At 44.3% G+C, this 24,700-nt stretch overlaps 1 protein-coding gene across 5 annotated transcripts in view; it reads right to left on the reverse strand.

Annotated features, from left to right (window-relative positions):
* The window catches only part of ADAD1 (adenosine deaminase domain containing 1), a 2,301,686-nt gene that overhangs the window by 1,879,389 nt on the left and 397,597 nt on the right, over positions 1-24,700 (reverse strand). For all 5 annotated transcript variants that reach the window (XM_044061675.1, XM_044061674.1, XM_044061678.1 and 2 more), the window contains one exon: positions 23,721-23,909. In XM_044061675.1, coding sequence (XP_043917610.1) covers positions 23,721-23,909 — 189 coding nt within the window. The remainder of the gene's footprint in view (positions 1-23,720; positions 23,910-24,700) is intronic.

Below are 24,700 nucleotides of genomic sequence, written 5' to 3' on the forward strand. Positions count from 1 at the left end.
TTGGGAAAAGATAGGTAGATGAATGGCCTGATTCAGACACACGTTAGTCACCAACTTAGGCATGAAGGAAGGATTAGTTCGGAGGGAGACCCTGTCTTTAGGGAAGATGATGAAAGGTTCTACTGTCATTAGGGCCTGCAACTCTGAGACCCTCCTGGCTGAAGTGATAATCAGTAGTAGGGCTGTTTTCCAGTTCAGAAGCTTTAAGGAGATAGAGGCTGCAGGCTCAAAAGGAGGCATGCAAATTTTTCTAGGACAAAGTTGAGGTCCCAAGGAGGGGTGGGTTTCCTCCTGGAAGGCCTAATGTGAATAACTCCCCCCAAGAAATTGTTTCACAAAGGGCGAGAATAAACTGGGGGATGACTAGAGATGTGGACAGACGGCTGAGGCATGGATCTTGGAGGAATAAGAGAGCTTTCTCCACTAGGTCAGCCAGGTACTCCAGAATGGTGGGAATGCTGACAAAATTTGGCTAAAGCCGGTGCTTCTGGCACCAAATCAAGAATCCTTTCCATATGGCTAACATTTTCTGGTGCTAAGCTTTCTAGACTCTTAAAATAGTCTGTACCTGCTAACTCAAGATGGAGGTACAGTAAGGCGCGATGGAATAACTAGGCTGAGAGTCTGAAGGTTGAGGTGCACAATCCTCCCCTTGCTCTGGGTGAGGAGGTCCACCAGCTGTGGTAATATCAAAGGCTTTTGATTGATGAACTCGAGTCGGAGGGGGAATCAGTGCTGCCTGGGCCAGTCCGGAGCTATCAGGATGGCTTTTGGACTCTCTTCCTTGATCTTTAGAAGCACTAAAGGCAATAGGGGTAAAGGTGAGAAGGCATAAACGAAGAAGTGTTTCCAAGGGAAGGAGAAGGCATCTGTTCTTGTGCAGACGTCTGTCTTATCCTAGTGCAGTACTTCTCCAGGTAACCGCTGTCCTTCCCGGCAAACATGCCCACCTGGGGGACCCCCCCCCATTGCTTTGTTATTGTGTAGAAAACTTCAATATGGAGATGCCATTCATGGAGGGGGGGGTCTATCAGATTCCTGCTGAGGTGGTCTGCCAGACTATTCTTTTTGCCCAGCAGGCCTTGTGCCATGAGGTGCAAGCCTAGGGATTGTGCTGTCTCCAAAATTTGCATGGCTAGACAGAGGATAAGAGTGAGTGCCTCCCTGCCTGTTTATGTACCACATGACTGTGGTATTGTCTGTTTGGACAACTAGGACCCCTGGGTCCCATTTGTCCTTGAGGACCATTAAACTGTTTTGTACTGCCATGAGTTCTTTCCAATTTATGTACCTCCTGTGCTGAGTGGGCCATAAACCTTGACTTTGGAGGCAGTGAGTGTGGGACTCACAGGCTGACTCTGAAGCATCTGTGGTGAGGATTTGGACCTGGGGCAAATATCTGAAAGGGAGGCCTTGATTTTGGGTGCAAGCTGGTGACCACCATCCAAATTCCTGCTTGAGACAATGTATCAAGGGTATTTGGGTGTCCAGTGACTGACAGCTCTGGCACCACACACTCTTCAGGTACCAGTGCAGCTTCCTCATGTGCAGCCTGGTTAGGAGTACCATGAGAATACTGGATACTATGAACCCCAGTGCTTTGAGGAATTCCCTGGCTGTGATGTTCTGATTTTCCTGTATTTGTAGGAAGTAACTGGTTAAATAGGTAATCTTGTTTGGAGGGAGGAAGGCCCTCTGGAGTGTAGAGTTCAGGTGAGTTCCCAGAAAGACTGTTTGGATGGAACTAGGCTGGATTTCTCGAGGTTTAGGGTGAACCCCAGAGAAGTCAGGAGATCCTGTGTAAATTTCAGATCTTTGGAATGTCTGCAGCTTGTATTAGGCAATCACCCAGGTAAGGGTAAATCTGGACCCCTTTCATTCTGCAGTAAGCAATGACTGGTGCCAAGCACTTTATGAAGACTCTTGGAGCAGTACACAGCCCAATGGGCAGAGCTTGCTCTGAAGTGAAGAAGGCTTCTGTGTGATTTCTGAATAGGAATGTGCAAGTAGGTGTCCTTTAGGTCTATTGAGACCATGAAGGCCTGAGGAATTATCATGGGCAGTAATTTTTGAAGTGTCAGCCTTTTGAACTTTGGTATTCTGAGGAATTGATTTAATTTGGACAGGTCCAGAATAGGGCACCAAGATCTTTCCTTTCTTGGGACTAAGAATAACCTTGACTCAAGCCTTTCCCTTTTCATTCCTCTGGAACAAGCTCCACTGCTCCATGAGAGCACAGAATCTGTATCTGTTTGAGAGCCTGAGCTTTTTGATTCTGGAGTACAGCTGGGAAACCTGAGTATACTAAGGGCTCTTTGAAGGCGAGTTTCTAACCACTTGCAATAATGTTTAGAACCCAATGATCTGAAGTAATGTGGTTCCAGCCTTGGAGGAAGAAAGACGGTCTTCCTCCTAGATTTGGGGTGGTGGTGAGAGGGTGGAGCGGAAGGACAGTCCTACCTGCTCTGTCTGGGGGCTGTGACCTAGAACTCCTCTGCCTGGGTGTTTCAGAGGTCCATTGCCTTGATCTCTGTTGGTGATGCCTTTGCCTGGAAACGCTGTCCTTTTGAGGCCTTCTCTGTTTACTCCTAGGCTGGGAAGGAAAGGACCAATGCTTGGCTGGAAAGTTCCTGCTGAACCTAGGTGGCTGTACTTGCAGGAAGTCCTCAACTGTTTGCATGGACTTTGCCTTGTCTTGCATCTTTTTTGAGTACTGCTTCAGCTGTTGGTCCAAAAAGTCTGCCTTCGTCAAAGGGAGCGTCCAAAAGTTTGGCCTTTACATGATCAGGGACAGATTGTTCCCTAAGCCATACACGTCTCCTAATCACTGAACCAGTGACAGCTGCCCTGCAGGATGCCTCCATGGCATCATAGCCACAATGTAGACAGTGTTTAGCCAACTGGAAGTGGAGTGACAAGTCCAAAGGTTTCTAAGCCAGATTTATATGCTCACTGTTGCAGTCCTGACGGTTAGGATTTCCTGCAGTGAAGGCCCTTGGCCGGCCCAACTACCAGAGAAAAACTGTTTTTGCCTCCCAGGCTGACGGATGCCGTTACTTATGTCAGTCAGTATGTCCGGGTATAAAGGGAGACGGCCTGCATCATAACTTCAGTCTTTTTGCTGCTAGAGCCTGAAGCAGTACAAATGCATCAGTCGGGCCACACCAGAGAGAAGTTGGAAGGATAAGTACCCCGTTGGGAACTCTCTTCTATTTATCTTAACTCTTGTTAGATAAATTAAATCATTGTCTATGCTCCGGTAAACAAATCCCACACACAGACTTCCATACTCTGTGCTACTTGCTTAGGCCCAAACCACAACATCCCTAATTGTTGTTTCTGTGCTAGGTTTAACACTAGAAAGATTAGTAGTAGGGATGATTTCTTAGCTTGTTTTCTAAGAGAAGAAACAGTTGAACCACATGTGTTGGTATCAGCTGGTCATCCTGATCTTGAGCTACATAAGTGCAAGTCATCGGATACAATCACTCCCATCCTGACTCTTCTGCTAGACTGATAATTTTTGAAGAAGGTGGGGTGCCTTTGCAGCCCCCTTCGACATTTGAAATCGCAAACCAGGCCTCTGTCGAGACCCATTTGGAGTCCGACATGCCTTCGGTTCCTTCAGCTTCCACTGCTCACATTTTCAGCTCATTTGTTAGGTCTGAGGTTGCTCAGCAGGCCACAGCTTCTGACGAGGGCTCATTACCCAGTTATACAGCCAGGCCTAGGCCTACACTGGTGCATTTCCACCGACAGTCTGGTGTAGGGCGTTGGACGCACCTAGGCCTAAGACCAAACCCACCCCAAAGAAAGGCAGTGTGACAAGGCCTCCGCCTAGGCCTACGAGCTCCCAGTTACTGGGATCCCAACATGATTTGATTAAATTGGCAGATAACTTAATTTTGTAAGGGCCAGACAACACCACAGGTGAAGCCACTCGAGGGAAAAGAAAAAAGGATGACTATATTGATGTTTACCCAGATCCTTGCTATCTGAGGAGGATTCAGACTTGAAGACTCTGGCTCAGAGGAATGACCCTCCTATACATCCTGCGCGATTTAGCCCGATTTAGCGCGGAGTTGCTACTGTTGCACACTAGGGCAGCACCGGTTAAGCAGGTTTAAACTATTCGGGCTACCTAAAGTCCACTCTTCAAATTTTCCCTTAAAACTACCTTCCTCGAACTATACTACTGATCTAATCAGCGTATCCTATAATTAAAAAGATCATCTCTACTTGACTCCAAGTAGACTATTCTCTATCTGTTAAACGTAGCACTTGCTCCTACAGTACTTATTACCTTGATACGGCACTCTTGTCATAGATAGTACCCCAAAAGGCAACCCCCATTTCTCGGTCACCCACGTCCCCGGAATCTTTTTAAAGTTTTTTGTCTATTCCTTCTAGCATGTCGAGGATCAGTTGCTAGTGTCCTCTCCTGCTCAGCTGGTGAACCTGGGAATATTGAGGCAATGTTACAATTGCCTCATGTACACAGACAACCCTCTCCTCCTCCCACAAAACACAAATACATGCGAGAGATGCAACTATACGGCCAAACTGGAGGCTGAGCTCTCTCAACATAGGACTGGCAAGACCAGTCAGGAGGAGAAGGTTACCACACACACTATAGACCCAGTCTCACATATTACCATTACAACCTCAAATCATACACATAAACACACAAAGACATACTCGGAGGCTCTGATCAAAAATCTACCAAAACAGCAGAGGCCACCAAAGCAGACACCCAAACAACCACCACCTCAGAACACAACACCTGCAACACATAGACCTCACAGTCAGAGTGTCAAACAGTCACAGCCCTTAAGGCCAAACACAATGCCAGACACACTAGTCATTGGTGACTCCATAGTCAGACACACTGACGTCCGCTCACCAGACTGAGTAAGGAGAAGGTCACAGTAAGCTGCCTGTCGGGCGCTAGAATCCGCCACATAACGCAAGCACTCAGGTCTCTCAACAGCAGGTACAAATATGATTCAGTCATTGTCCACGCTGGTGTAAACGACCTGAGACGTACCTCCTTGGACTACATGAAAAGAGACATTGAGGAGCTCTCTGATTATGTAGCCCAGACAGGTATGACCCTGACCTTGAGCAGTATCCTACCTTCACCAAGAATGATGCCACAATACAGAGATAAGATGATCAGCTTTAACAATTGGCTTAAACACTGGTGTCATTCAAAGGGGATCCAGTGTCTGTCTGCCTGGGATGACATGCTGGACAAGCCACGCTGCTTCGCAAGGGACGGCTTGCACCTGTCACCCCTGGGATTCCGGATATTGGCAAAGGCTCTTGCCACCCCCATAGTGCCTTTTTAGGCAAGGCTCAAATTCTAAACCTACCACCCTAGAACACAAAACTAAGGGTAATGCTGCTCAATGCCAGAAGTCTAAATCTCAAAATGCACGCACTCGAGGCCCTTCTCAGTATGGAGAACATTGATGTCTGTGCTGTGACAGAAACCTGGTTCAAGGCTCCTGAGAGCACCCCAGCGCTATCAGGTTTTACCTCATATCATGCGTTCCGGCCCCAAAATCTGGACAATACCAAGAAAGGAGGGGTATCCATATTCATCAAGGACACCCACACCTCAAGACTGGTGGCAACGCACGATGCATCGGAGACCATCCAGGTGCAATTAACCATAGGCAAGACTGCTCTGCAAATTGTAGCATGTTACAGGCCACCCTCACAAACTCAGGAACCTCACATGGCCTTCCTGAAAACACTAGAGGGATAAATGTATCACCAAACACCATCATACTAGGTGACTTCAATTACCCTAATATAGACTGGGAACACTACTCAAGCCCAAACACCCTAGCCCAAAAGTTCCTGGAATTCATAAACTCAAATGCCATGGAACAACTAGTCACCATCCCCACAAGAGGAGATAACATACTTGATCTCATCATCACGAACATGGGAGCACAATGTTCAACACCGGAGGTGTACTCCTCACTGGTGAGATCAGACCACAAACTAATCTCGCTGGAGGTCCTCATCCCACCCCCACCTGAAATAAAAAAGACCACAGTAAAGAACTTCTCAAAAACCGACTTCACACTTCTAAAGACTAGTGTGGTCTCCTTTAAGGCCCCCGAGCAGTCGGAAAACAGTACTCAAGCCGCTGAATCACTTACAAATGCCTTCTACCAGCACCTGCAGGACTGCATGGATAAGGCAATCCCAAGCAAAACAAAGACTCTTTGTACCAAAGGCAAGCGTCCAGTCTGGTGGACCCCAACCATAAACAAACTCTACAACAAAAGGAGGAAGCTACTACAAGATAGAGCAAAATCCTTAAAAGGTAAGACACCCTTGATCACTATAAGTAAAAACTAAGAGCTCTCATAAAATCATCCAAAGCAAATTTCGAGAGAAAAATAGCTAAAGACTCAAAAGACAATCATAAGGCCTTCTTTAGCTATGTTAGAAACCTGGGAGGAAACTCCCAGATATGCTCAGAGCTTGTTCAAAATGATGTGAAGATTACTGATCCTACAGACATTGCCAACATACTGGCTGACAGGTTCAGTGCAAACTTCCCCTCCCCAAAAGGAGAGGTATCCATACCAAACGATTGCACCGCCCCAAACATCTCCAGCGCCCAAGTGAGAACTGCTCTCTCCAAAGCTAAAAACACAGCATCCATGGGACCTGATGGTGTCCCCGGCTGTGTGCTCCATGAACTCAATGAGGAATTAAACCCACAGCTAGGACAGCTGTTTAATCAAAGTCTTACCTCTGGATACGTACCCAGGGAGTGGCGCACTGCAACTGTGGTACCACTTCACAAAGGCGGTGCCTCCACCGACCCTGGAAATTACCGGCCCATTAGCTTGACAAGCCTTATCTGCAAAGCCATGGAGAGGATCATAATGGACCTCATAAATAAAGACATAGGGAATTTGCAGACTTTGGATCCAACCCAGTTTGGCTTTGTCAAAGGCAGATCATGCCTTTTAAACTTGGTTGACTTTTTCGAAACAGTCACCAAAGCCATTGATGAGGGAAAGGCAGTCCATACAGCCTACCTCGATCTGGCTAAGGCCTTCGATACAATACCCCATTCGGGTATCATTGAAAAACTCATCAGCTTAAATGTCAACCCATACATCACAAGATGGGTTGCAAACTGGCTGAGTGACAGAACCCACAGGGTCAGAGCTGCTGGCGCCATGTCAGACTCAAAGCCTGTCACAAGTGGTGTCCCACAGGGCTCAGTCCTGGGCCCACTCTTGTTTGGCATCTACTTTTCCGAAGTACAAGCAAACACAGGAGGGTTATGGCTGACAAAGTTTGCAGATGACTGCAAACTGGGCAATTAGTAGAAAACACATCTGACACAGATATCCTTCAGAAGGGTCTCACAGAAACGGATAACTGGTGCCAGAGCCACGGCCTAAAGTTAAATGCCAAAAATGCATAGTCATACCCTTCGGGAAAAACAAGGTTACCCCTAGCTACCAAATAGGTGGCAATCCACTGAGCACAGAAGAAGTTATCAGGGACCTGGGGACCCAGGTTGATAGTAGTCTGTCATTCGACACCCATGTAGCTAAAGTAGTTAGGAAGACCTTCTACATTGCCCACCTTATCATGAAGGGATTCTCATCTAGATCAAGGGAGGTCATAGTCTCCCTTTACTCATCACTCATCAGACCAATGATTGAGTACAATGCCCCATTCGGAATGTATCTGACCCGACACTTGCAGCAGCTGGAGAGGCCACAAAGTTCCTCACCAAAAGGATAAAGGGTCTCAAAAATCTGTCCTATGCTGCCCGACTGAAAGAACTCCAGCTCTATTCAGTCGCCACCGCTTGCTCAGAGGTGACCTTTGCCTAACATACAAGGCCATGTCAAACCCAGATTTGATGAATATGCTTCACCTCAAAAATCTAGATCCATCAGAGCCACAAGGGCGGAGACTTAAACCTTGACACGGCTATTAATAGGACGTGCTGGAGGGATAGATTCATCACCCAAAGACTCCCTATGCTGTGGAACAAAATCCCGGTACATGTGAGGCAGAGCACCTCGCTGGCCTTGTTCAAGAGAAATCTTGACCAATGGATGGGAGATCGCAGATATACCCCAGGGATTACCTCAGTGTCACTGCTCGACAGAGGCACAGCAAAATAATGGGTATAGTTCCCCATACTAAAGGGGTGGCGTAAGCCACAAAACGATGGGCTAGGCTTGTAAATGCCCTCGGGCAGATAGCCTAGTATGAACCTATGAACCTATGAACCTATGAAACAAGAACATCTAAAGTTATGGTTGCTGCCTTTGAACCTAGAGCCTGTAGAATCAGTTTGGATGGAGAAGCAGAGTGATGAAGAATCTGTAGAACCTGAAGCTCAACTGTTTCTATACTATGTGTAGGCAGAGTGGCAATCTGAGTTACTGTGTTCAAATGAGCATAGCTGAACTCCAGGCACTGAACTGGTTGCAATTTTCATTTGGAGACATTAATGGAGATCTCTAGGGGGCTGTGGTGAGGCCAATGGGCAGGGTTCTAAACTGATGACTAGCCCCCAGCCAAAAGCATAAGTACCTTCAAGACCACCTGCTCATCTTGATGTGATAGTACATGTCCTGGAAATTGACTGAGCACATCCAATGGTCCTTGTACAGAAGTGTCAGGATGGACTGGACTGTGACAATTTGGAACTTTGACTTTTCACAAATAAGTTCAAGCTGTTTAGATCCAAGATTGATCTTGGGTACCCTGACTTCTTTGGCATTAGAAAGAACTTTGAATAAGTTCCAAATTCTCTCTGGTCTGGTGGGACCTCTCGCATGACTTTCTTGTGCAGCAGGTTTTGAAAATCTAGAGCTGCTGCTTCTCGCTGACTGGGTGGAATGTGGGGAAGCTTCTTTCTTTTGGTTGCTGGAATTTGGAAAAATATATGAAATAACCTCTGGAAATTATTTTAAACACCAAATCTTTTGTTTTAGAAGCCCAGATGTCTGGGTGCAAGGACCAGCATCCCTGAAATGACTCCAGAGGTGAGCAGCCAGGCAACCCTTCAAAAGTGCTGAAAAGGGTCTATTCCAGAAAGGAAATCACAGAAAAAAAGACGTAATGTACTCACCATATGCTCCATCTGTGTTGTCCATTTTCATCCTTCGTCGACATATGGGCTCGGACCTGATCCTCAGATGCGACTCTGCCACTTTTTCACAGCTTGTGGATACTACAAGCTCTCAAGCTCCTTCCTTACCCACAATGCAGCAGTCACCCCCATTCTCCAGATCTTGTTTGCAGCTTTGATTGTATGACAATGAAATTTTAGCTTTAAGATGGAAAGTCACTATCTGGGAGCTCAAATAGAAGGAACTCTGGTTCCGATAATACTCTCCCCCTCTTCCAGAAGTCATAGAAAGAAACAGGGTAGGAGGCTGGGGGGGGGGGGGGGTTGATGAATGAAAATGGACAACACAGATGGAACATTATGGTGAGTACATAAGTTCATTAACTCATGTTATCAATTTTCATTCATTCCTCAACATGTGGGACAGAGTCCCCAGCAACATGAATCCCAGGTGGACTCTGAGAAAGGATATTCCTGAGTACTGTTGAGCTGAAGGCTGCTCTTCCCCAGAAGACTAGATCCAACTTGTAATGAGTATTAAAAATCTGAGGACTAGCCCAAGTTGCAGCCAAACAATATCATCCCTGAAAGACCTGGATAAAAAAGCTGAAGAAGTTGCCATGGACCTGGTTGAATGGGCTCTTTACAGACTTTGGGAAGATCAGATCAGACTTTTTATAGACAAAGGAAATGCAATCTGTCACCTATTTTGATAAGGTTACATTTGAAACTGGTTGACTCAATCTGTTTTCTGAAAAGGATACAAATAATTGATCCGAATTCTTAAATGTCTTTGATCTGTGTAGACAGAAGCATAATTGTCTGTGAACATCTATGAAGTGCAAAATGCACTCACCTTTGATTGAAAAGTTTGGAAATAATACCAGGAGGTTAATAGATTGATTAATGTTAGAGCCCGACACCACCTTAAGAAGGAAGGAAAGGAGGACACCCTATCCTTATGAAAAATTAAATAAGAAGACCTAGAAGATAAAGCTTGAAGTTCTGAAACTCTTCTGAGCGATGTTATGGTGGTTAGAAATATAGCTTTCCAAGTTAAATATTTCAATTCACATTTTGCAGCTGGTTCAAATGGCTTCTGAGTTAGGGCCTGTAACATTAAATTCAGATTCCACAGTGAAGTAGAGTCTTGAGTAGAAATGAGACTTTTATAAGCACATTACAAAGACATGAAGAATCCAATGTAGAATTATCAACTCCAACATGGAAATTGGAGATAGCAGCTAAAAGAACTTCAACCACAGAAGGACTAGCCTCTTCATTAAAAATAGAAGCCAGGAATTCAAGAATTTTAGGTACTGGCACTGAAAAAGGATCGATGTCTTGTTGTTTTACCCAAATGACAAATTTTTAAATTTGCTCTTGTAAATGATGAAAGAATGTGGTGGACTGGGGAAGACAGTTTGGGTTGTCTGGCTATCAATGGAATTGGAGATACCATGTGGTCTGCTTTAGGCCCAGGATATCCGGGTGAGTAATGTCTGTAGAGTGAGACAGGTCATCCGGAAATGGATCCCAAATCCAAGGAGGGTGAACTAGATGAGGCCAAAGGAAGGAAAACCAAATCTGTCAAGACCAATAAGAGGCAAGAAGGATGACCTTATTCTTTTCAATCAAGATGCTTTCTGTAGGAATCTAGGGATTAATGGAGTTGGGGGATAAGCATAGAGGAGACCTAGGAGTCAGTCATGAAGGAGAGCATTTCTCGGTGACTCTTCCAGTAGGGAGATTAGGGCAAAGAGCCTTCTGCATTTGTTGTTCAGGGGAGATGCAAACAAGTCGCAGCCTGCTTGGCCTCACTGATGGAAAATAATTTCTGCGACCTTTTGTTGAAAGACCACTTATCAGGTAGCAATATGGACCTGCTCAACTTGTCAGCTATCACTGTGGATTTCCCCAGTATATGGATTGCTATACATAAAAAATAAAATGTTGTTCCTCCTTGTTTGTTGATGTGCCATACTACAGACATATTGTCAGTTTGCAATGCAATATCTCCAGAAGGAACAGAGTCTTGAAATGCCTGCAAAGCTAGGAGTACTGCCCTAATTTCAAGGACACCGATATGTATTTTGGCCTCCTCAGGGGACCATGTGCCTTGAACAGTCTTCCCCAAGAAATGCTGTCCCACACCTGATATTGGAAGCATCCACGGTCAACATGAATGGATGACCTCATAAAATGTGATCTGTGTGAATCCACCACCAAAGGTTTTTCTTGCAGGCCTGAGTTATACTGATCTTGGTTGACATAGACTGATGCAGAACACACCACTGGGTAACAACTAACGTCCACTGAAGAATTCTCATACATTTTGCTAGTGAAACTAGAACTATTGCTGCGGACATGGATCCCAGGATCTATAAAATCAGTCTGGCTGAAATGAATAAGTTTTGAAGAATTCTGTTGACTTGAAAACGGATAGTCTGAACTCTTGGTAGAGGGGAGAGAAGCTGTCATTAAGTTGTGTTGAAGAAAGTCCCCTATGAACTCCAATGTCTGAGACAGTTGAAGATGAGATTTGTTGCGACTGACTAATTCCTGGATTGGAACAATGCTGGAGTACATACTTTCTAGTTGCTATCAGCAGATGCTTGGTTGAATCAGTTATGAGCCAGTTGCCAAGATATGGAAACACCCAGAATCCCTGCAGTCTCAAGGGAGCTGCTACTATTGCCATACATTTGGTGAACACCCTGGGGACTGTGGTAAGGTCAAAGGGCAGTACTCTGAATTGGTAGTGACTGGCTCCAAGCTGGAAGCATAGACATGCTGGATCATTTGTTCTTTTTTTATGTGATAGTATGAGTTGTGAAGATCTATTGAGCACATCCAGTCATCCTCATGCAGAAAAGGCAATATGGACTGAACCATGACCATCCAGAACTTGGTATGAACTGATTTGTTCAGAATGCTGAGATCCAAAATTGGTCTCCAGTCCTCTGTTTTCTATGGCACTAAAAAGAATCTTAAGTAAGTTCTGGATCCTTTCTGGTCTGGGGGGACCTCTTGGATGACCCTCTTTTTAACAGCTTTTTCTATTTCCAGAGCTGATATTTTCCTCTGACTGGATGGAACGTCTGGAATTTTGTTCACTAACGGAGGGGATAGGGAATTCTATAACTTCTGGAAATAATCCTCTGCACCAAAGTATCTTTTGTAATGTCCAGTTTGACTCTACTGCAGGGATAAGCAATCCCCGACTGACTCCAGAGGTGTACAATTGAGCCTCTTTTCAGAAGCACTGATAGGGTCTCAGAGAAAGAATCTTTGGGACCCCTGGTTCTGTGGGCCTTCTCTGCCACATGAGCGGCATCTCCCATTTCAGTTCCCCCCTCTGCCCCTGGGGGAATTCTCTCAACATGGATCATAGAATAGACCCTGGAATTTCCTGAACCATATTTTCTGACCAACTCAATTCCATGAAAAGGTTCTTTGAAAAGTTGAAAAAAACATGCCTACAGCAGACAGGGTTTTACCATCTTGCTCGCACCTGGAGAGTGTTTCCTTCACCTTGGGGGGTCAAAAGAAGCACCGAAGGATGACTTGAAGAGTTCTGCAAAATCACACAGATGCATCCAGGCATGCATCCTGATAAAAATTCCTGAACCCACTGCCCTTGAGCCTCCTTTACCTGCGTGTGAAATAAGCCTCATGGATGAGTTTAAAATGGATTGAAGTGTCACAAACTGTGAAGCAATACAAGACGGTCTCAGAAGTACGGGTCCCAGAGACATATTTTGAAAGATCAAAGTGTACCAAGTAATTCAGAGACCTAAGTGCAAAGGTCACTGATGCATACACACACTTCCCCAACCTGCCCAGCATCCTAGACTCCCTCTTAGGGGGATGAGCAGAGGAACTGTGTTCCGAGAGTTATTTCTCGGTGGCTGCCGCTATGACCATAGCATTCACTTGTAATCCTTTGCTCCCGAATTCCCTTCCTTTTCGTGGTGCCAGAATCCTATCTAGTCTCTTGGGGAACGTCTCAACAGAATCAGGTTCCTTCCCCGCCCACTGAGAGATCAAATCAAGGAGCTTATCAGTGGGTGGAGTCACCCAGGAAGTTCATGGGCTAGTGCCAAATGCCTTCAAGAATACAGATTCTTCTTGAGAAGGTTTATAGGTAGACCAACCACCCATTTGTTTAAAGACCCCTAAAATCTCTAAATGAGACGTCTAATAACAGGAAAAAAAAAAAGATCAACTCGAAGGTAAACCGGGTATGCAAAAACCACAGCACAATTCCAACAGATGTATGCAAACACTGGAAACACTCAAAGTAGAAGCTTTTATAATACTAAAGGGTAGCCATACCTGAAAGCATTGTGAACATTGTGGAATATTAAAAGCTTCTACTTTATTGAGCATTTCCAGTGTCTGTATACATTTGTTGGATTGGTTCCAAATGAGATGTGATCTTAGGGACTCTTCCACTTCACTGAAATCTGTATTCTCTGTTGAATGACTCCTGAGGAGTCCAAGTGCTTCCTCTTGGACTTCTTCAGTGGGACATTCTGGAGAAGTATAGGAAGAAAAAATTACACCCTAGTCCCTGTGGAGTAGAATGTTGAGGCTCACAACACAAAGATATCAGAGATCCAAGGGGGGAGGAGCCATCTGACCTCTAGTAGAGGATACTCTCTCTCTACTACCTTTAAGGTAGAATGCCCCAGGGAGAAGGAAACTGAGTTCAGAAAGTATGATTCTGGACAAACAGCTCCCTCCAACCCAAACGCACCCCATCTGAGGCGGGAGTTGGAACTGAGTTATCAAAAGCCAAGGCTCCGAGGAGTAGAGACTGCTCCAACAATTTCGGAATCAACTCTAACCCCTTGGAAATAACGATGAAGGTTCAGGTCTGAGAGTCGTCCACCTCCAACACACTTGGAGCTGGAGCACTCAGAGAAGATATCGGATCCGAAGATAAAACCATCTTTGGATCCAAAACAGATGTGGCTGGAAGTCTCAGATTGAAGGGTTTTGAAACTGAAGGACAGATGGGAGAAGAAGCCAAAATTGGTGGGTTTGCACTAGTGAAGGTCTCTGGACCCATGGGAGTAGGAGCCAGGAGTACTTCCATCTGAATTTGGGTCGAGAAACTTCATCTTTGTGTTCACATTGGCTTCTATGAGATGTCTGGACAAATGGAAAGAGGCTAAGGAAGGTGATCCAGAATGACAGCATCTTTCCAAGAACAGAGATGGGAGCAGAGAGGGTACAGGATTCCAAGGAAAACGCATACCTAGTTCTAGGTATCTGCTTAGGTTCAGGATGACAGGATGAGCTGGATCCGATCTGGTGTCTGAAGAAGTCAGATCTGAAGGTTTGTCTTTAGGCTATGAAGTTTTCCAAATTTTGAATGGTTCCAAGGCGGGATCCAAAGAGGATTGAGCGGAACCAGGTTGCTCAGAATGTCTTTTCTTAGCTTCCTTTCTCTCAGATTTGGAGGGTTGAGCTCCAGCAAGTGATTCTCCAAAGGCCGAAGGAAGAAGGTCCTTGAGAACTAGTCTATTTTTCCAGACTATTAACACTCTACGTTTAAAAGCCATACAAATACAGCATGAAGACTGCAAATGTTCAGGTCCTAAACAATAAACACAGACAATGGAATTTTACGCCTAAATTTACATTTTTAAACCCTGAGAGTTTATCTGCCATTTTACCACAGAAAAACTGGGGAAACAATCTCACTTTTAGGAAAGAATCGAGACGGAAGTTGGAAAAAAGTGTTGAAATATTATATATATATATATATATATATATGTATATTTTATATTTCATAGCATTAATATACATATACATGTGTGTGTGTGTGCATAGTTTTAATTTTCCATAACAGAAAAGAGAGGAAAGGGGATACCAGCAATATTATAGACAAGTGGCAGGAGAAAGATTACCAACAATGATAATGAAAAAACTACCAACGGTAAGAAGAAAAAAAAAAAAAAAAAAGACTGTTAACTAGGAAAAGGGAGGGTAAAGAGAAAACTTTAGCAGACAGGAAGCAGATATACAAGTATTTTCTCAAACTAATGTCTGAGAGCTGCATCAACCACGTCTATACACTATGGTAACAAATAAGATCTGGAGACTGAGGGGAACTACTACATTGTGGGTAAGGGAGGAGCTCGAGAGCTTGCATATCCACCAGCTGTGAAACAGTGGCCAAGTCAGATCAGAGACTACACTTCGACGATGAATGAAAATTGACATGGTCAGATCCCTGGTTTTGCAGGCCTCCTCTGCCACAAGGCTGATGTTTTCCATTTGAACTACCCCTTCCGCCCATGGAGAAGTTGTCCTCATGTGGATCCTGGAAAGAACCCTGAGATTTATACAACCACATATTCTAGACCCCCCCCCCTTTGATTCCAGAAGAAAGATAGGGATTTGATTTTTTACCCTTCAACTATGGCAGATGGGATCTTTCCTTCCTGTTCACTGTGGTTAAGATTTTCTTTAACAGAAGGGCCAAACAAAGATGTTCCATCAAAAGGAACACTGATAAAAGAAGACTAGAGGGGCTCAGTATAACTGCATCCAGGCATGTCTCCAATCTCCGAATGGCAATACCTGAACAGTCAAGCCCATGAGGTACCCTTGGCAGCAAGGGAAATCCAACCTCATGGACGCACTGAAAAAGGATAATACAGTGGCCATTTGTGAAAAGGACCACTTATAATCCTCCACAGACTCAGAAAGGGATTTGGAGAGCTTCTTGGTGAAAGCCCTGTAAAGTGTGCTACATAATTCAAGGACCTCATGGCAAAAGTCACTGAAGCAAACGTGTGCTTTCCAAATTTGTCCATTGCCCTCAACTCTCTGTTAGGGGGATGAACAGAGGAGCCCTGTCCAGGTAGCTCTTTTTGTGACTGCCACCACCAGCAGAGCATTGACAGGGACTCCTTTGCTCCGAAGGAGTCTGTCCTTTGGTAGTGCCAAAATTTTACCTGGGTGACGGAGAACTGGTTTAACAGAATCTGGTTCCTTCCATGCCCAGCAAGAGATTAGGTCGATAAGCCCATCATCAGCCACAGAAGTCACCCAAGATGTAGGTGGGCCAGAACCAAAAGCTTTCAGAAGAACTGATTCCTCTTGGGAAGGGGGTATCATAAGGCCATCCACCCTTTTTGCTCAAGTATCTCAAGGATGTCTCCAAAGGAGATGTCATCCTGTGGAGATATGGGGGGAACCCTTCCCCTTCCTTGAAACCAGTATCCTTTTGTGACAGATTATACAGGGGAATCTTATGTGCCTCCTTTTGCATGTTTTCTTATTGGGAACCTCCTCAGTAGGACTCTTTGGGAGGGTATCTGAAGAGAAGGGAGTGCCCTTTAAGAAAGCTGTATGGATGCTAGTTGGTATCAGCTGCCCATAAGAAATAGGAGTAATAGGATCAGAGACTGGTCCCGCAGAATTAATTGGTATAGGATCCAAAGAGAAGAGAAAAATCAGCTCTCTTGGGCGAGAGAAAAATCTCTCCACAACCTTGAAAGCAGACAGAATGGAAGAAGCCATAGCCGGCCACACCACAGCCAAAACCTCTTAAGTAGCTAAGCACTGACCCTGGCTTGATCAGTGCCTCGAGGAGGGAGCCGGACCCAAGCTGTCTAGTTCTGAGGTTCCGAGGGACAAGGATGGCTCCAACAACATCAGAGAAGACCCTGCCCTCCCCGACCCAGAAGCTATGGCTCTGGGACTCATGTCGATCCTAAGGAAGAGGAACAAAACTAGTAAGGGAAACTGTTCAAAGTCGAAGACCTAGCTGTCTTCGGATGTTACATAGACTTTCCCACAGCTCTCAGATCAGAGGGCTCTGAAACCATGGGACAGGATCAGAGAAAGATATATGACTACATGGAAAGTGGAGGGAAGGCTCATGGATCCAATGTGGAGATGGAAACAGAATAACCCCCATCTGGGATCTACGCTCTGAGGAACTTCTTCATCATCCTATCCACATCAGCTTCAGAAAGACTTCCGGAGGATCTCACAGAAGAGGTAGTGGACTAAGGCCTCAAGTCTCTCCTTAGTGTAGTTTGAAAAAAAGGGGAATGGAGCCGAGGGAATACTGATCAACTGTGAACCCAGGTGAGTGAGTTCAAGGAGACAGATACAGTAGTCAGATTCAAGGTCTGGGGATCCAAAGACAACTAAGGAGACTTCATCAATTTGATAGATGGATCCAATGACTTAGGATCAGATGGTTTCTTTTCAGGATCAGAAGAGGTCAGATCTGATGTTCTTCAGATCCTGCTAAAAAGCCACCGCACAGAAAGGTGGTGGTTTCGCAGGAGTAGAGCATCTCTTCCTAGACTCTGAAGAAGCATAAGGGGTTTACGGGGGGGGGGTCCCCCTGTTGCAGGACAGGAAAATGGAGGCAACAACCCTTTCAAAACCACTTTATTCTTCCTGTCCCCTATTTCCTGGAATTAAACACTGCACAAACAGAACAATTAGTAGGGAGATGAGCCACTCCTAGACAATAAACACAGTCCTGTGGGCATCACAATTTGGAATTTTGTGCCCACAGGAAGTGCATTTTTTGAATCTGGTCGGTTTCTTGCCCATAACTAGATAAGAAAAAATACAAAGATACCAGTAAAAGTATTTTTAGTAAAGGGGGCTACCAAGTATTGCAGGAAGGATACCCTTGAACCAGGTAGGAAAGACAGGATACCAAGAAAGGATAGGTACCAGCAATGGCACACTCATGACTACCAAAAAGGTATAAAAAAGGATAAGACCTAATGTGAGAAATACCCAAAAACTGGAAAGGGTAGAAGTAGTCTAGTAAAAGGCAAAGCTGCACCTATCTACAGATTAGTCTCGGATTCCCTTTACCTTTAGTCAGGAAGACTGGCCCCTCCTCCTAAAACACTTAATCTTGTATATAAAGCAAGTTGCTCCACCCTGACCCTAAGTAGAGCAATCAACAATCAATCAAAAAAAAAAAAAGCAATCAGGACAGGACTTTCACCTCTGATTTGGAGATGTTGCTTTTTATCCCAGCTTCATCACATTCAAAAGCAGTGAGCTTTACATTACAGAAAATTAAGATTTAGAGGACATTGTAAGTTCAACAGAGGTTACTACGTTAATGGCCCTAGGAACTTTACAAGCCTAGTCGTGTAATAACCCTTATTGACCAGAGCTAGATAGTCATCGTTAGCACAAGTTTGTGATCAGCACTGACTGCCCCTGTCCATGAGGGACATGGGTGCCACCCCCAAAGTGAATTTGCAGTCACCCATTCAGTTGTCAAGACTGCACTTGAATAGGATCATTGAGGACCTCTGCTTCACATGGACTGGGAGCTTATTCCAGACGAGCGACAATCACTGGGAACTGTATCTGTCTCTCCAGCATGTTCTGATAATGTCACAGGTTAGGTTGACATCCCTGGACAGAGTTAGTCTGGTCTCATTTGATTTGCGGATGAGCAAGATTTCCATTAGGGCAGGGTCTGAGACTACTCTGTAGGCCAGACACAGGTCGCCACTCAGCAGCCTGTATGATACAGCATACGACATGGCTTTCAGTCTTTCCATGTATGTCAGGTTTGGAGGCCCTGTATTCTCTTGGTTAGAAACCTCTGTGGTCTCTCCATTTTCTTCAGGTGTTTAATGAGGTACACACAGAAGGGAGCATTGGACTCTATCAGTGGTCAGATAAGGGTCAAGTGCAGCACAGCTATAATCTTCCCGGTCTTGGATATGATGCCCTTATTTATGAGATGAACCATGTAGAATGCTTTCCTTACCACTATGGACGCGTGGTAATTTAAGTTTAGATCGTTATCAATCTACGTTCTCAAGTCTAGCACCACTGAGTTTGAGCTTAGAGGAATACTATTTATATCATAATTAGCAGGGGCTAGTTCTTTGCCAAAAGGGATAATGATGCATTTTTTGCTTTCAGTTTTAGTTTGTGAGTTTGGCATCAATTATTTGTCTGTGTCAGCCCTTTTTTGTAATATGTCAACATTGTTGGGGGACTCATTCCTCCCAGTTTACAACCATCTGCAAACATGGTAAGTTGCAGCCCATCTACCTTCGCCTGGATTTCTGAAAATAGATTCCAAACATCAGACAGTCCAGCACAGATCCTTGTGGTACCTCAGTGCTAACTGGTCTACTGGTGGTTGTGGCCTCCCCAATTTTGATAGTGTGTATTCAGTCAGTGAGCCAGTTTGCTACCTATCTAGTAATGTATGGGTTATTCCCCAGCTGGGAGAGCTTCTCTAGGATAACTCAATGGGGGATTGTGTCAAAGGCCTTGGCTAAATCAAGATAGGTGGTATGTACTGTTTTGCCCTCATCCAGGGCTTTGGTGACATTCTCAAAGAAGTCCACTATATTTAATAAGCAAGATATACCCTTAATGAAACCAAATTAGGTCAATGGTATGAAGATCACCCATGTCCTTGTGGATAAGGTACATGAGAATTCTTTCAATGGCCTTGCAGATAACACTGGTTAGGCTTATGGGTTGATAGTTCCCACAGTCAGCTGATGGACCCCCTTTGTGTAAGGGGATTACTGTTGATGTTCTTCACTCTGCCAGGACAAAGCCAGTTCTCAGGCTACGGTTTAAGAGAGTGCCGAGTGGATCTGCTAGGTCTTTAGATTGTTTAATAAGCAGCCTGGGATATCTGGTCCCATAGAGGCCATGTTTTTGGCCTTTAGAGATGCGCTGTACAGGAATACTGTCAGGAATGCTTTGGAGTATATCTGGTGGGGACAGGGGATGACGTTATTGCCAAATCTGTTGGCTAGCAGGTTGACAATTTCCTCTGGTTCAGTGAGTGGTACCATCCACTATAAACTCGGCACACAGCTGGGCATTCCTTTTTAGGTTTTGAACATACCTATAGAATATGCCTTATGATTGTCTTTAGCTAGGGATGTTAATTTAGACTAGCAACTAACATTAGAGGAATTAAGATATCTGATTTGCTTGTTCAAGCTGTGGAGGATATTCTTCCTCTGTTGAGCAAGTTCCCTGCTGTTCTTAGATAAGTTCTCTCCTGTTCTTAGATTATCAGTTTCTTTCTTTTGTTGTATAGCTTATTTATACTTACAATTCACCAGGGTAGATTGTTTTTTCGGGAAGACCTGGTTTTGCTCCTGCTGGGTACAGCCGAATCAATGCATTTGTTTAAGTGGCCGTATATGGCATTAGTGTATTCCCTCTGCATAGGAGTCATTGTTGGCTTTGTTGGCAAGGGCTCTGAAACATTTTATACCATCACTTAGTAGGGAATAGTTTGCTTTGGAGAATTTATTCAGCTTTTTACTCCCGTGGGGGTCAGGTTTGATCTTTACTTCAACGAGACAGACTTATGGTCTGAACTTACCAGGGAGGAGAGCAACAGGGGTAGTGCAGTGACATCTCATGTTAGTGAGCACTAGGTGAAGGACCACTTTAGCCCCTTGTGGGGGTGCAGACCAACTGTTCCAGGGCATTTGAATTAAAGTCCAGGAACCTCAAGCGAGCATGTCTGTGTTCATGAAAACTACCTAATCGATGGAAGGATAGTTGAAATCTTCCATGGCCAACATGTTTGGCTGTATACTGAGTGACCCTAGCAAGTCCAGGCAGGTTGTGTGCTTCTCCTGGTTGATGGTAGGGGACCTGTAGCTAGCGATGATGTGAATGGATATTTTATCTGTAATTAACTGGACCTGGAGTAGCTCAAGAGAGTTCCACTGTTTCATCAGTCTCAAGGTGCATTTGGATTTAGTGAAGATGGATACACCTCCACCCTCTGGTTCTTTCACACTCGTTTTGCGGTCTGAATGTGTGAAAGACATTGTAGCCTTCTATGGCCGGGGTGCTCTCAGCAGCCTTGAACCAAGTCTCAGTGACTGCACAAATGCCAGCATCTTCCAATGTGAGCAGTGTTTCCAGGAAGTGCAGTTTACTGTCAAAATCCTAGCATTAAAGCAGTATGACCTTGAGTTTGTTTTTAGTGGATTTCTTTACATTGGAAGTTTTGTTATTTAGACATTGCCTAAAAAAGGAACTATAAGGGAGGCAAGCGTCTTTGCCAGTATCCAAAAGCCTTGAGGAGGCAGGTGAAGGCCATCTCTGGCACAGTAGCGTGGACTGTCGACCATGTCTTCCCAGGCAGATACTGGATCCCTCTAGAGTGACACCAGAAGCTAAGCCAATTACTAAAATCAATCAGTCTTTTGTCTGTACTGTGGCATCAAATGCATAACTCATAACAAAACTAGATGCCCTCTACACCTTATCTGCACCCTGATAACCTGTCACTAAAACCAAAAACAGGAGGGAACCAGACATACCTTTGGTAAAGTTCTACAACCAACCTGAACTTATCTGTCTCAATACAAAATTCAAACAACTTTCACTATTCAAAAACAAGGAGTAAATGGCATACAATAATGGCTTTGGAACAAAGTACTGCTACTGCTGTAGCATATTTCACAAGTCATACACAGTTATGCACAGCAATATGCTTTCTACACGTTCAGGAAACAAATGTAGACAGTAAAGGCAAACTCCCATGACCCCCTCCAATATATGTGCAAAATAAAAGGTAATCCAATGTTCCATGGCCAAGACAGAACTGGCACTGCTCTGACTAAATCAGAGGCTTGAATATTCAGCAAAATGTATTTAACAAGCACCATGGTACATCCCCCCCCCCCCCCCAGATGCTGAGGAGCACAAGTCTTCTCTAACTGAAGACACTATTCTAACCAATTTCTGAAAAAAGGACCACTACCTCAGGTTGTCATTCAAAAGGCATTCTCAGATTTAAATGCTGCACTGCAAAGTAGCGTTAAAAATTGACATTAACAATGGCCATCACCTTCAGCACTTGGACAGGTTTTATCCATTCCTGAAGACGGACCAAAGCAGAACTGTGGGAATCACCCAGTACTGAAACTTACAGGAATGGGTCCAATTTCATTAGGTGCTATTGGCACAGTCTCCTAGGCATTCTGCATATTCAGGAGTTCATCAACGTGATCATTTCAACTCTCAAAGCACCAGATGATGTTAGATTTATGTTAGTTATCGCTGCTGAGAGCCACCTAAGCAGTGTCCCACATCACCTCCCCTCCTGAGGGGCCTGATAAGTTGTCAGACCTACTGAGGCAATCTAAAGATTCAAACTCCAACCTTCCCCTTTGGTGACTGCCACAGTTGCTGCCTTCCTGACATGTCTTTATCAAAGGAGAAAATCCAAAGATCATGCCTCTTGCTGACACTGTAGTTAAGGCCTTTTTCTTTGCTGCGATTGCTTCTCACAGCAAGCCACTATGTCCCTACGGTTATCATCATGCCACGTCTGAACTACCTTTCAGCCACAGCTCCTTCTCGCTGTCCTTACTTGTTGATATCTTGAACAGGATCAGCTTGAACTCTAAACCTACAACCTCCTCAGGTGAACAGGGATAAAATCTTTTCTGGAGAGTGGAGAGGAATTCATCCTGCTCACCCTAGACACACTCACTACAAATCTGGGTTAACCATGTCTATTTCCTCACTGCTCCAGCTGTCTGACTGGTTGCATTACCTCCTAATAGTGATCATCTGACAGTACAGACATCTCTCCTCACCTAAGTAACCAGAACATATGGCTTCAGCTCTAATAACATTAGCTACAAATCTGATCAAAGACTTTGGCCTAAGGTAGTCCAGTACAAAGTGCTCCTATAAACATCCTCCTGTCTGAGCACTGTGTTTGGTATTAACAATCCATAACCACCACAAAATTCCAAAAACACTTTCTACCAATCAGGTTTAGATCACATAAGCCATTCCACTCAATCAAGTCCCTGTAAGTATTTCCATCTTATCCAGATAAGCAGTGAAGTGTCCTAGTACATTAACAGAATTAGTAGGTGGTACCGCAGTCAAGTACTGTACCTGGTTTCTAAGGCAGCCATATAGTCCAAAATAGGTGTTTAAGAAAATACGGAAAAATTATTTTCTTCAAATTACAGCTGCAATGAAATGATACTCTTATTTTAAGTAAAATAGAAGAGGAAAGAACATTGTTGTGCTAACTCAAGACAGGAAGGATCCACTTGATGGATGGAAACTTATGAACTCAAAGATAGAAGTTGCGGGTATTTTTGGATGAAATAAGATAAGGGAAAAATGTAAAGAGATTTCAATGCAGCAAGAAAAGAAAGTTAAGAGTACAGAAGTAGTAAAAAGGTGCATGGCCAGAAGGGAAAGAACACCTGAGATGAAAGGCTAGAAAGCAAATTATGACTGCACGAAACAGGAGAAAAACAAGGAGGAATGGGGAAATGGGGAGAAAGTGGAAAGCCAGACATTTTAGCATGGAAAAAAAGTGAGACACAGGCAAAAACAAAGTCTAACAAACCTGTGGTAAGAAAAGAGTGAGAAGTCACAGTACCCAGATATAATTAATGCCCACCAACAGTGAAGTGCACAGGAGTCCAAGTCAGGCAACACATTTATTACGTCATTTTCAGCAAACATATAGAGCACCATTATAAAATGCATTCATCAGCACGGTCTTCAGTTCTATGATTTAAAGTGCTTCTACCAGGTGTCACTGTTTCCTTCAATTCATACTGCAACCGCTGCATCTGAGCAAACTGATTCAAAGCAGACACTGGGTTAATTTCAGCTCTTTTGTACTTTTCTATGAAGTCAAGCGGTATCCTCTTTGGAGGGAGGGCAGTATTGGGAACAGAAGCAACGGCCTTAGACAAAGAAGGCTCTGGAATATGACCTAAAACAAAACAAATACACAAACGTTACAATATAGCAGAAATGGAACTCAGCCTAACAAAACAAAAAAGCAAATCACCACCAAAATGGTTATGAAGAGCAGTGGTTAGATAGCAATTGCTTTCCTGTTACAGTTTCCTTAGTTATTACACCACTATCAGGGTCTAGTATGGCATGCCTCAAGAAACAGATTTCAAGAAGTTTAAAACAAGTATTTCAAAAGAAAACCACAGGGCTGATGGAGATGTACATACTTAAAGTACATAAAAGCTTCTCGATCATGCTCTGTTTTCAGGATAAAAAATAAACAAGTTATGTACCTACCACAATGTTCCATCAGAGTTGTTGCTTTTTATTTGTCTTCATCCTATGGGACTTGTATTCTGCACAGATTCGACTCGGCCATATACTCCAGCATCTGAGCTGGAATCCAAGCTCCTCCCCTACCTACAATACCCCACTCTCCCTCCTCCCCTCAGATCAAGTTTGCACCCCCCCCCCCACACACACACACACACACACAGCAGAAACACACTTAATCCCTGCCCATATAATGTACAAGTACACATAGACTCAATTCAGGCCAAAAAGGCGGCTGCTCATACATCTGTCCAGTCCACTACACAGCCAAAAGGCAGGGGGAAGGAGGGACTGACTGTTGAAGAAAAATGAAAAGCCCCAACTCAGATGGAACGTTATAGTAAGTACATAACTTCCTTATCTGCAGTTGCTGTTTTTCATTTGGTCTTCAACCTATGGGGCATAGTCCCTAGCTACAATAACCTTGGGAGG

Source organism: Protopterus annectens, chromosome 2.part0 (genome assembly GCF_019279795.1).
Source record: "Protopterus annectens isolate FY-2018-M chromosome 2.part0, PAN1.0, whole genome shotgun sequence".
Taxonomy (NCBI): Eukaryota; Metazoa; Chordata; order Ceratodontiformes; family Protopteridae; genus Protopterus; species Protopterus annectens.